At 41.6% G+C, this 15,449-nt stretch overlaps 1 protein-coding gene across 2 annotated transcripts in view; it reads left to right on the top strand.

Annotated features, from left to right (window-relative positions):
- The first annotated feature begins 834 nt into the window (after positions 1–834).
- SYNPR (synaptoporin) overlaps positions 835–15,449 on the top strand; it is a 303,118-nt gene continuing 288,503 nt past the window's right edge. The window contains exons 1-2 of one of the 2 annotated variants that reach the window (XM_044934017.2): positions 835–1,333; positions 1,459–1,524. Coding sequence is in view for 1 of the 2 variants with exons in the window: in XM_006069718.4 (XP_006069780.3) it covers positions 1,316–1,333; positions 1,459–1,524 (84 nt within the window). In the remaining variant the exon portion in view is untranslated. The remainder of the gene's footprint in view (positions 1,334–1,458; positions 1,525–15,449) is intronic. The other variant, XM_006069718.4, reaches the window with a different exon arrangement.

The following is a 15,449-nucleotide window of genomic DNA, read 5'->3' as shown; positions in this document are numbered from 1 at the left end:
TGGGCTATCAGGCAAGTCTCCTTTTCTATTTTGAATTAAACTCTGGCTTCATTCTCCACATTCCCCTCATGGGTCTCAATTTCCTCATCTCTAAAATGAGAACAATAGTAGTTACTACTGCTAACTACTACTAATAGTAACTATTACTACTAATCCATGGGGGTTTTGTGAATATTTAATGAAATAATGTTTATCAAGCTCATAACACAACTTCTGAAAGAATTCAATTGTTTTGTTGTTACTATTGTTGGCAGGCTCAGCACACTAAGGGAGGAAGAGTGTATGAGGTGAGATGGGGAGCACGCAGTCCTGTTTATGATGGATTTGGGGAGCTTAATTTGAGGACTGTATTTTAGGCAGAGGATCTCAGTTGAAACAGCATGAGTTTTACAGAAACTTGAATTCCAATCCCTGTTTAGCATCTCATGAGCTATGTTCCTGTGTATAGTTCAGCCTGACGAAATCTATTTTCTACTTTTTTTTTTCTTTTTTTCTACTTCAAAATTACAGGCGTAGTAATTTGCTCCAGACCTGACACAGTGGCTACGGGACTACCTGCCCGGCGTACTGCCCCATATTTTTATAATTCATGCATTTCCAGTCTCCCCACCAGCCCCCTTCGCCTTGACCTGGCCCCCCGCTTATCCCTGAGGGAATGGGCAGTATTCACCCTATTCTTACATCTCTCCCGCCACCTGGCACTGCTGGGCCACGCGAACATTCCATGAAGGCTCCGGGGCACGACCAGGTCGGCGGTCTGTCCCTGGTGTCCAGAAGTTTCCAGAACGCACACACCTCTTCACTTACGGTGTGGGCTGCTTGTTTCTTACCTGGAACCCAGGTCTTCAGGCGGGGGACCATTCTGCTGAGGGTGCCAGCCGGGTTTTACCAACCTACAGCCCCAAAGTTGCCCTGGAGCCTAAGGGTACAGGGCGCGCCCGCGGCGACGCGACTCCAAGGTCGCCGTTTGGCCTCGCCCACCTTCGCGCCCTAGGGCCCCCGCAGCTGGCCAATCGCAGCCTCCCCCGGGCCGCGGGGCGGGCTCCCCTCCCCACCTCCGCCACTGCCCCGCGCCCCCCCTCCCCGCCGGCCCCTCCCACCCTCGCAGACAGTGCACGCCGCGCCCGCACACGCAGGCTTCCAGAACCCAGCCTCTGCGAGCCCGCTCGGGGCACTCAGCTCTCCACCGCCTCGCTCCCCGCGCCCTTTCCGAAAAGGGGCTTCTGGCCCTGGGCCCTGGGGCCGAGGACGGCGGTGGCCCTCGAACTTCATTTTCAAAGGCGCCGCTGGGTGAGAAGCCCGAGCGAGGCGAGCAATGGATCCCGTGAGCCAGGTAGGACTGACTGGGCAGCGCGGGTGATGCCGCGCGACCCCCGGGGTTGGATGCCGCGTCCCCCAGACCCTTCCTCATGCTCTCTCTCGCTCTTTCTCTCTCTGTCTCGCCTTCTTGGTCCACAGCTGGCGTCAGCAGGTACCTTCCGGGCGCTGAAGGAGCCCCTTGCCTTCTTGCGAGCCCTAGAATTGGTGAGTAGCGGGCTATGTGCGGGGAGGAACCAGCAGGTGAGGAGAGGTCGGGTGGGGTGCTCTCGGCTCGGTTCTGCTCCAAGCCTGGGAGGCCAGCCGCTTCCTTCAATCCTCCTCTCTCCTCAGGTGCCATTCCAGGATGGCGGGGACAGGATGGAGGGATCCGGCTTGGAGGCGGGAGCGTGGACGAATTTTTACAGGCGCTTAGACGAGGTGTCATCTCACAGGCGCGCAGGGGCTGAGGAGAGAAGCCTCCTGGGGAGACCAGGAGGAGAGCAGATGGAGGCGCTGTCGCTGGGCTCTGGCTGCTCACCTGCATTTTGCGGGGCTGAGGGCGTGAGAGGAGGGACCTGGGGCTGAGCGAAGTAGGAGACAGGGCTTGGCCAAGCTGGGAAAGTTGGTGAGCGCGGCAGCAGCTCTCCGCCCCGCCTGGGATACAGGAAGCGCTTTGATCCACGCTCCAGCGAGAGGGAAGCTGAGAAGCTGTGAGAGATAGTAGCGTTGAAGGCAGGACTTCTTCCTCCTGTCTCAGAGTTTCTCTACTCTATCCGCTCTTGAGGGCTTTTCGGATTTCTCCTAGAACCTCCCAGCCTTCTTTGGAGCTTTATTCAGCGCCTGGGTTTTAGGAAGTTGTATTACTCTCATGTTCTGTCCCCTTAAAAAAGAACTTGATAGTCCTAGGACAGCTTATCAGAGGAGTAAGGCGCAGAAAAGCTACCAACGGGGCCACAGGGCTTTGTTAGTATTGCCGGCTTGGATGATCGTTATTCAGAGTGAAATCTGCGGGTCACACATTCTCTCTTGCTAGGAGCTCTGAAAGGCAAGCGAGTCTATCTGAACAGAAAGTTCAAAGCCCGTCATGTAGCATTAATCACAGGCCCTATCAATGAGGAGCTAGGAAGTTATGTAAGAGCGTGTTCCGTCCTCCCAGATCTTAGCTCCAAGGGCCAGTATCCGGGTTTGGCAACACAACAGTGTTACATGCTTACATGGTTGATCAGGGTAATCACAGCTGCCTTGTTTGTAAACCTGTTTTAAAATGCATGAATCTATCAACTGGACATGGCATCAGGACAGCGTTTGGAAGGCTTGAACTAGTGGTTCAAGGATGGCTTTTCTTAAACTGTTTTCCTCACAGCCAGGTTAAAGCATGCAGGACTGATTCCAGGCAGCTTTCATTTGACTTTCTCAGACTTCTGTCCACGCTCATTCATTTAGCCATTCAACAAACATTCTCTGTGGAAGAGTGGGGTTTTTTTGCTCAGTGGAAAGGCTGCATTGTCAAGCCATTGTCTCTCAAAACAAAATTGAAAGACCTGCTATCATTTCTGACACAATCTCTCATGGTCTCACACTGTCGCTGTCACCCACCTGAAACATTAGTTTGTATTCCCTTCAGTCCTGTTACAATGTTATTTCATGTCACTCCCCCTACACACCCTCAGTGAGTGTATTTCCAAGTGTGAATGGTTTTGTTTTCAATGCACATTTCTGGAAATCAAATAAAAATATTGGAAAGGAGGGTGCCCAGAAATCTGCATTTTTTAGCAACTTCCTAGGTTCTTAGGCTCATTAAAGTTAGAGGACCACCACCCTAAGCTATACAAGGTCCCCCCAAACTCCAAAGCACCTTAATGTTCTTGTTATTTTTCTTCATACTGTATGGAGTCCTGTCACAGCCCAAGCCAAACACAAATGTTTGTCTTTCAACCTCAGCTTAAATATTACCTTCTCAGTGAAGATTTCTCTCATAATTGCTTCTTTCCCTCTCCTCTACCCCAAACTGAATGATTCACCCCATTCTTTGAGCTTCCATTACATCTTTTATTTTTTATTTTTATTTTTTTATTACATTCATTTATTCATAAGAATTTATAATCCTGTCTTATAGTTATCTTTTCTTGATGTGTGTGTGAGAGATATATTAACTTAATTTTTTAAAAATTGAAGTATAGTTGATTTTCTCTCTTCTTGGCCTCTAACTCTTTATGGAAGAAGGAATTTTGCTTATAAATCAATGATTAGCTCTCATTTGTGCTAGAGAACCTGAGTAAGGGAACAGTAAAACCTTGAAAGTTCATATACGTTAGTTGATTGCCACCTTTTGAATGAGCTAAGGTTCACAAATGAGAGCAGGGAGATAGAAGGTGTGGAAAAGTGTATCAAGGTGGAGAAAGGGAAATATCTCTTCCGTGCATGCCTTGGCTGAAGAATCACTCGCAGGTCTTTGTTTCCTGTGGAAAATGGTGACAGTGAGAGAGAGTTCTAGCTTTGGAAGAAAATTTGTTCTGTTTGTCTCAGTGTTCCCCACAGGTGCCTTTGTATGTGATAAGCAAAAATTGTTAATTGAGGATGACAAAGCACTAAAAACATCCCTGTTCCTCCTGTTCTGTGCGGGAGCAGCTTCTCTGTGGGAGAAGCTGGTAGTCTTGGATGTATTTGAACAACAGTCCTTTCAGTTTTCAATATTTGTGCTGTAAAAGTAAAAGTGTATGTAAAGATCTGTGTTCAAGCCTATTTAATGCAACGTCCTTTGTAGGGGAAAGAACAAAACAATTAGTAAATGTGTTAATAGGAAAATCATTAATATATGATTCATGCATGCTGTGGAATATTATACTGCCATTGTAAAGGTGAGTTCAATTAATATGTGTTGACCTGGAGGTCAGCATGTGCAGTTGTGTTTGATAAAATTATTAAGTGCAGAAAAATGAGTTTCATTCTTATTATTTGATGAAATTGCTATATGGAAAAAAGTAGCTTTCAATTTTCCTTCTTTTAATCAACACGTGGAAAATATATTCACTCAGATTTCAGACTAATGGATAGCATGTACTTTTTTTGTAAATATAAAAAAACAAAACATAACTTTGTGAGCATGTGTGTGTGTGTGTAATTTGTATAAGCATAACATTGATATTTTTTCCCCAAAGGGTGTAATTTGAGGTTCAATGAGGAGACGAGAGTGTGAAGGAAAGCTGTGTTCTGCAGAAAGAATCATGGACATATATCCCTTGACCACAGTTGTGTACATGAGTAATTTAAAAAATAATTCATATTTGAAATGACTTCCTATGGATTGACCGTGTGAAGCAATATTACTTCTAAAGACATCTTCCACTTTGAGATTTATTGCCTTGGAGAGAAGCATACACTTTATTGATGTGTCCTTTGCTTAGGAAGGGCTCATAGATATAGTAGATTTGAAGTTTAAAAACATAAAAGTCAAACCTTCAAGGAAGAAGCCTTAGCCAGTTTCAAAGACCTTGAGGCAAAACTTCCAAATCCTTAATCTCTACTTCAGTGAGGTCAAGGGCATTTTCAGTATCTTTTGAGTCAAAACCAAAACTGAGGACACAGCACTGACTCTGATGGTCTGTTTCATGTATTCTCTGATGATAAAAAAAAATTTTATTTTAAGATCCAGAAGAATCTCTTAAATCATAATTTGAAGATAGTAAAAACAATTTTAATTGAATTTACCTTATTTCTCAGACTTACTAAGTTGGTGTGAAATCCAGCCTTCTACGAATCACTCTTATTTTGCTACTTCAATTCTTTGCCAGGAGAACTTTGGCCTGCTTTTTTTCCTTTTAAAACATTTTTGTTGATGCATTCTTTCTTCTTTTTACCATTTGCAAGGTTCTGTATTTGCACCTGTAGATTTCTATGTAATGGCAGGTGAGGGACCCCAGCAGTTCCAGGACTAGAATTGGTGCAGATGTAAGAGCATCCAAGGTATTTCAACTCCCCCAAATAATACCTGATGGCTGGCAGGTCCAGACTCCGCCCCTTTAGAGTTAACTGCTGGGTCAGCTTGTTTGATTCCTCTAATTCTTAATCTTTTACGTCCATCCCCCATTTTGCTATATCATTTCTGCTACAACCCCTGGACTCCATATATCCATTCTGCCTTCCCAAAGCCGGCCAGCTAATCCAGAGATGCAATATGTCTGAATCGTCATTCCTGAATCTAAATTCTGATCTGTTTTCCTAACATCATACTGCTTGCTTGATATGAATAGCATTTCTGATCATGTTATTGATAATAGCACATTAAGCATGTTTATAACATAACATAATGTAATATGGTTATCATTTTAAACTCTTGAGAAGGAACAGTAGCTACCTCTGTCATGCAGGCTTCATATGAGGCACTGTATTCCACTGCTTTCCATGCATCATAGTATTGAATCTGCATGGCTTATGTTCTCATTTCGCCATGAAGTTAATAAATAACTCATCAAGGATAAAATAGTAGGGGGAAAAATAGTAGGAAATGGCAAAGCCAAAATTTGAGCATTCTCATTCCAAACTGTATTCTCTTAAATGCTACACTGTTCTGCTTCCTTCCATGTGACAGACACCTGCCATAGCTTATCCCTAATCCTCAAAGAAACGTAAAAGGCAGATGCTATCCTGTTTTGCAGTGTTTATCTCACCCACTCTGATATGTATTTAAAGCCTTTTCTGAAAATGCCACAGAGTGTTTATATTTAGAGATTAGCTCAACAGACATCAATTGTCTTTGATATTGTTTTATTCTCTATTGTTTTTAATTAACCAAAGTAAAGTAGGTTCTAATTAAGCATTAGTATCTTTTCATTTAAAATACATTGGAAAAGAGTTTGATTATAAAGCTAAGAATTTAATCTTATGGTCTTTTTTTCTTTTATCTTAAAAAATACCTGTGCATGAGTCAGACAGCTCTTTTTTTTTTTCCCTAAGCATAAACAGGATAGGAATTCTAACATGCAACTAATTAAAATTATGAGCAGTAATCTGCCATGAGGATGTGATGCAATTGCAAAGCTACATTAACTTGGATTTAATTATAACTTCTAGCCTCTCAATTAGTGACAAAAGTCATGTGTGCAGTTGGAATATGAATCAATAGATACACTTTTCATAAAAGAGCAACTCCCCAGTGGACTAATGAATTTATCACTTAATGTTTTTCTGAGTTCTATGAAAACAATTGATATTTGGCCCCACAAATACAGGAAAAAAGATAAAATTACTACTTATGGATTTGAATCCCTATTTTACCCTTTTCCTAGCTTGATAACCTGGGGCAAGTTATTTAACTTTATTAGGCATCGTTTTTCTCATCTATAAAATGAAACTGATAATAGTTCCTACTTTAAAATGTTGCCATAAATGACTCAATTCACAGAAACCACCTAGCACAGTGCTTGGGCTATCAGAAGTGCTCAATAAGTGATATTAAGATGACGATGATAGTGTGATGATGATAATGGTAACTGTTTGAATGATTATGGGATTGATGGAAAGGAGGAAATAGAAATCCACCAGAAAGTAATTTAGAGCATTATGGCAACCTCTTACAAGTTAGAGTCTTGGCAAAATTCTGACGTAGAAAATCTATCATACGCTTGAATGTGCCTCTTTTGAGCCCCTCTCCCCTTATATCATGATGTCCAAGATTTTTTCTTTTTTACCAAAGCATAAGTGACTCTGTAGGGCATTGTTCTTTGGAATATTTGCACTCAAAAAACTTTCCAGAGAGGCCAAGTGTGAACCTAAAGAAACAGGTCTCACAGAAGAATTGTAGGAACTTAGTTCTCAGGAATGTTTTGGTGAGGTGTGGGGGGACAGTTTTCCTGATCTTTCCAAAATCATAATCCATAGACATTGTTTATTCTTGAAAGAGTTACCTGTATCCAACTGAACTCTCCAAGATGTAGACACAGGTCCTTATAGTGTCAACCACGGGCAATTACTAACCAAACCATAATTCCCAGGTACACCTGGTCATTAGGCATCACCCACATAAAAATAGAAGAACCCTGCACTCATGCTCAACTGGAAACGTGACTTCCAATTCTCTGTTCCCCAGAAGATTCGCATGTCTTCCTGATACAGGTAAGAAAAAATAGTCTTATGGTAATAGAAAAAAATAGTGAAAAATCTCTAAGGAATATATCTACAGAACCATGACTTTCCTTTGAGTCTTCTTTTTCTGCAGGCATGTCTTTGACTTTGGCTGTGTGTGTGATTATTCTCATTCATTCAGTTAGCTTAGCCATCCTTTGAGAAACTCACGTCCTCACTGAATTTGGGGGAAAACACCCTTTGCCTACCTTTTCACAATTTTGGAAATTTTAAAGAAGAGCAAGCATGTAAAACACCTTGTAAACTAAAGGTCATCCAGAAGTAAACAATAATTGTGATCATGATGATGGTGATGATAAAGGAGTGATCTTTTCCAATCGGGTGACTCTGGATATCGTGAGATACATGGGTGAAGGTTGAGGTGTGAAGTGATCTCTGCTCCCTGAGGGCCTGAGCTCTTCCCTGCCACTCTGCATCCTTGAGCCTCTGCCCCAGTCTCTGTGGTCTCTCTGGAACCCACAAGAAAGAACGATGCTGCCTGTTGAAACTGATGCATCATCAAAACTTGGAGAGATGCCACCCTCACCCATTTTAGCTCTCATACTAAAAGCCTGTTTCTTGCTCTGCACACATTTCACATTTATCAGATATTTGTAGGGCTGGCGATGGTCTCTTGCACCTGCCACTTTTGCACATGCCACTTCCTTTGATTGGAACACATACAGTTTTCACTGAACCCTTTTTCACTGGCAAATTCCTCTTTTCAGGTGACAGCTTAGACATCACTTCTTTTGAGAGGGACTCTCTGAGTAGGGAAGTCCCTCTGGATGAAGTCAGCCTTCTATGGCTACCAGAGCACACTCTTCAATGACTTATATTTTTTGTTTTGCTCTTCAACCAGACTAAAGGTTCTGTGAAAACAAGGATCTTGTTTGTCTTATTCATAGTACGTTCTAAGCATCTTTATACAGTGCTTGACACATGATAGGAATGCCTCCAAAAACATTTGTAAATCCCACCAAACACCCAGACAGTAGATGCCTAGTAAGGCATTGGTTCGGGGTGAAGAATCTTCCTGCCAATGCAGAAAATGCAGGAGACACAGGTTCAATCCCTGGGTTGGAAAGATCCCCTGGAGAAAGAAATGGCAACCCACTCCAGTATTCTTGCTTGAAAAAAAAATAATCTCAAGGACAGAGGATCCCTGGTGGGCTATAGTCCATGGGGTTGCAAAGAGTCAGACATGCCTGAGTGACTAAGCGCAAAGCACAATGAAGGCTTGTTTGAAGGAAGGAGGGAAAGTAGGGAGGAAGGAGAATAGAGAATGAAGAAATGAACCCCTGAGAACATGTGGATGGGGTGTCAGTTACCTTTCATGATCTCCTGATCTTAATCGTTTTTCCATGTTGCTGCTGCTGCTGCTGCTGCTAAGTCACTTCAGTAGTGTCTGACTCTATGCGACCCCATAGACGGCAGCCCACCAGGCTCCCCTGTCCCCTGGGATTCTTCAGGCAAGAACACTGGAGTGGGTTGCCATTTCCTTCTCCAGTGCATGAAAATGAAAAGTGAAAGTGAAGTGGCTCAGTTTTGCATGTTACCTCCTATTAATAGTGATTGCTCATTGATCTTGAACTTAATTGGTTTCCCCATTGAAAACAGTAGGGGTGTATATAATTTCTTCTTAAAGTCATGTCCTCTTATTTCTAGTTCAGGTTTCTTTCTATCTCATGTTGTCAGAACACAAAGCAAAATTTAAATGCTCACCACCATAATGACTTAGGATGCCCAGACCTTCTTAAGGACCTTTCTCCTTCTCAAAAGTACTCCGAATCCCTGAGAAAATTTTTACTGATTTATGTATATTTTCTAACAAAATCTTTGTTTGTTGATCCGTTGCATAATGAAATACAGGTTTAGCAATGTATTGTTGAAACATACTTATAAGGAATTCTGTAGAATTCAGAAAGGATCTGGATATTTAGCAGCAAGATGAACCCTTAAATTCTTTTGGTTGCCTGATAAATTACTTGAGTCAGATTCCATCCTGGATGCAGGAAGAGGAAATCAATTTTGTCTGCCCATTTGTGTGTGTGTGTGTGTGTGTGTGTGAGAGAGAGAGAGAGAGAGAGAGAGAGAGAGAGAGAGAGAAAGCTCCCATCCTTTGAAATTGTTACTCTGAAGGATTTGTGTGCCAGATAAGAAGACATACCCCCAATGGCTTTAACAAGAAATGATCACATATCCATCTGGTCTGCCATGAGACTTCCTGGCTCTGCTTTCATGCCCTTAATTCACCTGATGGCTTTGCCCGCACCTTACAGACAGTTTGCATTACCCATGAGATCTTTCCTGAAGCTGAGATCCAGAAGAACTGAGAAGGCAGAATGGTTAGATTAGAGCAAAGAGTGATACCAGAAAATTATTAGGCACAGACCCATCTTCTGAGTGAAGACTGGAGATCTTGCGAGATGTTTAAGTTAGAAAAGAGAGTGGTTTGATGAGTGGAGATTGTGACTGTGATTGGGAATGTGTTGACTTTGAAGCCACACTTGCTTGGGTTCAACCATAAACCTTGAGTGTGTTCAAGCGCAAATCAACCTTACTGAGTCTCAAGTTCCTCAGGGATCTTAACATACCTAAAACATATGGTTACATATAAAAATAAATTCATTACTGAAACACCTGGGACATCCACTTTCTGTCCCTGACTCTCAACTTCTTGAATTGTAAAATGAGGATAACATCTAGAATACATAACTTGTGAAATAAGCTGAGCCAACATGTATAAAAGTTCCCATAAGAGGGCTCAATAAATATTAAATGGTCCCAAATCTAGAAAACTGAAGCTCAGGTATCTGAGGCCTCTTTACTGTAGGAGCAGTGCCTGATGTGTTACCTTTAATTTTCATCTACACCTGCCATTTGAGCAAAGGGGGAAGGCATATTTTCATTTTTCATAATAATTGACCAGACTGTGTATAAGAACTTTTGTCATCAGAATCATATCACAGATTCTATTTATGAAGCAACTGAAAGCAAAACATGATTATATGTGTTTGAAATCTATTTTAGAAGATGTATGCTTCCTTGTTCAGAAAAAAAAACAAAATCTAAGAATAAGTGTGAAACTGTAGCATTAAACACTAGGTATTCTGGGGGAAAGACTGTTTATTAGCAAGAATGATAAATTTGAAATACAAATATTCATACTTTTATTATTACTTTAAATTGCTGGCTGCTTTTTGTTTTATTTTTAATGCCTGGGCTTATTTATTACATCTCCCTCATTTAGTAACAGAAAGAATACCTAGATTTGAGCGTCAGCTATGACATTGACAGGCTATGTAATGTTGTACATGTTACTTTAACCTCTCTGGGTCTTTCATATTTATATGAGTAGAAATAATATTAATTAGCAGAAAGAATTATTGTGTCAGTTAAATGAAATAACACTTGCAAAGAGTGATGGCGCATAGCAAGCACTCAATACATTTGTATTTTCTTTCCTTCTTTCCCCCAGATTATGTTTTACTGCCAACGTAAATTTCTCAAGAATTTGTGAAATTCTGGAAAACTTCACGAGGCAGCCTTTTGGTTTCTCTAGGTGTTCCTAGGTGTTCTTGTGTTATTCTCTGTCACACACATGCACACACACACACACATTCTTTGTACTAAAGACATGAAGAGCACATGCATGAGACAAATGTATTCTAATGGGAGAGTATGCTTTGGCACATGTGGTTGGAAAGGAGAGAGTGATTAGACTGGACCACCAAGTCCTAGATCATTGTCCCAAGCACACTGGAGCCCCAGGCTGTCTACAGGCATTGGCCAGGTGACCATGAATTTGTGAAGCTTTTCTGAAAAGAATAACATACTTCTTTATTTTAAAGAAAGACAAAGCCCCCATAAATAGTGGGAGTTCCTTAAATGGTTGTATGTTGTTAGGTGCCAGTCTGTCCTAAATCAGTACTATGTAACTTATATACACAATTTCATTCAGACCTTACAATGACCTCATGAGGTTAACTTGCCCCAAAATACAGAGCTGGTAGGTGACCAAGACAGGATTTCAAGCCACATCAGTCTGACCTCCTGTCTTTTCCATGCCTTCTGTGACCCAATGATATTAAGTATCTTTGTATTGGGCAGTGGATTTCTTTTGATGTTCTATTTACAACCATTTTTATGCATAAACTAGTTGTTTAGTAATTTCAAATCATAAAAATATAAGCAAAAGTTAATAAATCAAAATTACTCAATATCCTTTTACTGAGAGACAACTAAGGTTAATATATCGAAAAATATTCTTTCAGACATTTTAATGTTAATGTACCTTTTTTTCCCCTGGGCGGTGGGGGTGGGGGGGTGGGGGGGAGAAATGACGTGTTAGATTGCTAGGACTGCCATTACTTAATACCATGAACTGGGTAGCTTTAACAACAGAAATTTATTGTCTCAGAGTTCCGGAAACCAGAGGTCTGAGATCAAGGTGTGAGCAGAGTTGCTTCCCCCCGAAGGCCACGAGGGAGAATCCGTTCTATACCTTTCTGCTAGATCCTGGTGGTTTGGCTGTCAGTCTTTAGTGTTCCTGAACTTGTAGATGGTGTATCACCTGAAATTCTGCCTCTATCTTCACAGGCGGTTCTCCCTGTGTGTGTGTCTGTGTCCAGACTTCTCTCTTTATGCAACACAAGTCATATTGTATTAGGGCCTGCCCAACGCCAGTGTGACTTCATCTTAACTACATCTGCAGTGACATTATTCCTAAATAAGGACACATTCTTAGGTACCAAAAATAAGGATTTCAACATGTGAATCTCAGAGGCATACACTTCAACCCGTAACAAATGGGTTCTTAGAATAGGCAAGGCTTTGTTTTCTGGTTTGCCACTACATAAAATACCTTCCTCCACAATTTTGATGGCTGTGTACTATTATATGCTGTGCCTTTACTAGCAGAGAAGGCGATGGCACCCCACTCCAGTACTCTTGCCTGGAAAATCCTATGGATGGAGGAGCCTGGTGGGCTGCAGTCCATGGGGTCGTGAAGAGTCATACACGACTGAGCGACTTCACTTTCGCTTTTCACCTTCATGCATTGGAGAAGGAAATGGCAACCCATTCCAGTGTTCTTGCCTGGAGAATCCCAAGGATGGTGGGGCCTGGTGGGCTGCCATCTACGGGATCACACAGAGTCACACACGACTGAAGCGACTTAGCAGCAGCAGCAGCAGTCTTTACTAGAAATTGTCTAGTTCTAACCTTAATAGTTTTTAAATGCCTATTATTTTTAAAACCTGCAAAGATTCCCTTCTTAAAGATAAATGTTTACTATACCTCATTATTGTTTACTTTATTTCTAGATGTAGAATTTCTGGTTCAAAAGGTTAGGCATTTTAGGTATTTGAAACAATTGCCTGATTGCCCTCTGATGAGGTGGTTCCATTGTGGGCATTTGCAGTTTAAAAGTTTTCCAATTTCATAGAAGAAAATGTAATCTTGATTAAATTTGTACTTTAGTTTTGCACTGAGATTGCATCTTTTTTCATAAGATGGTTTATGTTCTCATTTTCATTTGGAAACATTTTAATGGACAGAATGGATTTGTAAAGCAGTAGCTGAGACTGCCAAATTCATGAGGCTGCTCACGTGGACTTTTATATAAGCTGCTGCCTTCATCTTTCTAGGTCATTGTACTACTCCACTATTTGGAAATTATTAGATGGCTGTACTCTGACTTGGGTAGAGAGGGAAATACTGAGCCTTCCTTTCTCTGAATCATTATGTAAGAATAGATTTCTACAAGTTTTAGCATACCAAAGCTAACTTTGATGTTATGAATCCTTAATAATATAATTTTATAGTATAAAATTGCCATCCAAGTTGCATTGATTTGTAATATTAACTTTATTTATCATAAGTAACTTATTATTATTTTACCTTGAATGATGCTCGTAAGCATTGGTCCATACCCGGTACCTTTTTGAAATGTGAAGCTCATGTATGTGTATGTAGTGACTCATGCATACAGATTTATACCCTACCTCCTTTGAGTTTGAGGCACTTGAAACTTTAATAATTCTTTTATGGGAAAAGCAGAGTGGTTGGGTGTTATTGCATCACCTGAAGAATCCTGGGATGTATCTGGCCTGTGGTTATAGAAAGCCCTATTGATAAAATAAAATGAATTCAGCAGTCCCCAGATGCCAAGGGCATTTCCTGTATTTCTGGGATTACATTCCTGACCACACTTGCTATTAACAAGGATAACATTATGGATGCACTCTGCCTCTGCCTCACATATGGCTATATTGGGCCACCTTGGCCCCTTGGAATTAAAATAACAGTTGTTAACCATCATTGTGTACTTGCTGAGTTCCAGGCCCTGTGTGAAATGCTTTCAATAAGCATGTCATTTAATTCTAGCAACTCTATTACAAGGCATGCATCATTGTTTCCCCTTCTTTAGGCAAGAAAACTGAAGATTAGAAAAACAAGTTTAAGTGTATATGGTTTCAGTGCATATACTAATAACAGAAGAGCCGGGATTTTGAACCCAGATCTTCAGTGCTTCAAAAAGACCCACTGTGCTTCTCCTAGCAATTGTAGAGGGAGAAGATTTCCCATTCTCCCCCAGAGACTAGATCCCTGTGGGAAGAACCATTCCAGCCAATAGAGCTGCTGTCTGTAGCCCTAAGTGAACCGACTGCAGGACAGGCCCAACCATTCAGCCAGGCTGATGGTACCTACCAGGGCAAAATCTGCCAAGGTGGTGGTTTGACTGAACTATTAATACTCATTTGCCTCAGTTTGGTGGGGAATTCTGTTTGGGGGCAGCAGAGCAAAATTCTTGAGCTCTCTTTGCAGTTTAAAGGCAAGTATTTTTCTTAAGGTATTTCTTATACATTCCCTTGACAAAATGATAAATGAAAGGGTGGTTTTGATTTGCTTTGATTTATCTTATTTTATTTGTAGATATCAGAACCACAGTGGCCTAGGTAAACGATGAGGAATACTCAGAAAGAACCAGGGACTGGTTGCTCTCTGCCTTTTCAGTTTGTCAGGAACATCTCCACCACCTTTTAACTGACCACCATGTGGCTGTAAAAATGCAGCTCTTTGAGCTTGTAAACTTGTGTTTTATTGCTTTGTTTCTGGGCTACACTCAGTTTCCTCTCCCATCTTGGTTAGTCTGCCTTCCGAGGACCTGGGGAACATTCCCAAGGCCATCAGGCTGGTAAACATTGGGGCCAGAATGCAAACCAGGTCTGCAGTGTGTGAGGAAGCAGGAAGCAGGCTGTTGTAAGAGGCAACGCTGGTGACCAGAGATGCTGACGTTTCTGCCTATGGAAGCCAGTTGTTGCTGAGCAGGAGCACAGGCCAAAAGTGTCTGGATACTTCCTGTGTTCTTAAGAAGACAGCAATAAGGATTCTGGTGCCATGCTTGGGAGGTTTGAATGCTGCAACTGTCTTCTCTTTTTCAAACACCAGGAGGCCCAGCCTTTGGACAATACACAAAGCATGGCTGACTTCTGGATGTAGCCTGCAGTCTCCAGCTTGTTCTCACTGAACCACAGAATCCTGGCACCCTGGAGGCTCTGTCTCTGTGCCTCCATGGACCTGGCCTAGTTCGTCTTGTGCAGAAAGTTCTCAGGAGCCGTTTGATTGATGGATGAATGGGAACTTTGGTGTTCAGAAATTAACTCTTGCTTGATTTTTGAAATGATGGAATTAGTGTAAGGATTCCTTTTGCCATCTTTCAGATAGAATGAAAATTTATTTTCACTAGATATCTAGGAAGCATGGAAATATAGGGACTATGTCTTGGACCAAAATCATAGTGGGAGGCCATGGTGCATAGTAGCAGCATACGGTAAGTTAATAATACAGCTCTGGGTCCCAAACAAGCATTGAGAACTGGATTTCTCATTCAAGCCGTGTAATCTCAATTCTGTTCATAACAAGTACCATTTGATTGTTTGTAGTTTGAGGAATTATTGAATAAAGAATCCTAATGGGGAAGGATTCTGAAGACTTACGTAGAGTAGGACTGCCCAACAGAGCAT

The sequence above is a fragment of the Bubalus bubalis genome, chromosome 21, assembly GCF_019923935.1.
Source record: "Bubalus bubalis isolate 160015118507 breed Murrah chromosome 21, NDDB_SH_1, whole genome shotgun sequence".
NCBI classification, from domain to species: Eukaryota; Metazoa; Chordata; class Mammalia; order Artiodactyla; family Bovidae; genus Bubalus; species Bubalus bubalis.
Note: the sequence above shows the minus strand (reverse complement) of the source record. Positions and strands in the feature narration are given on the sequence as shown.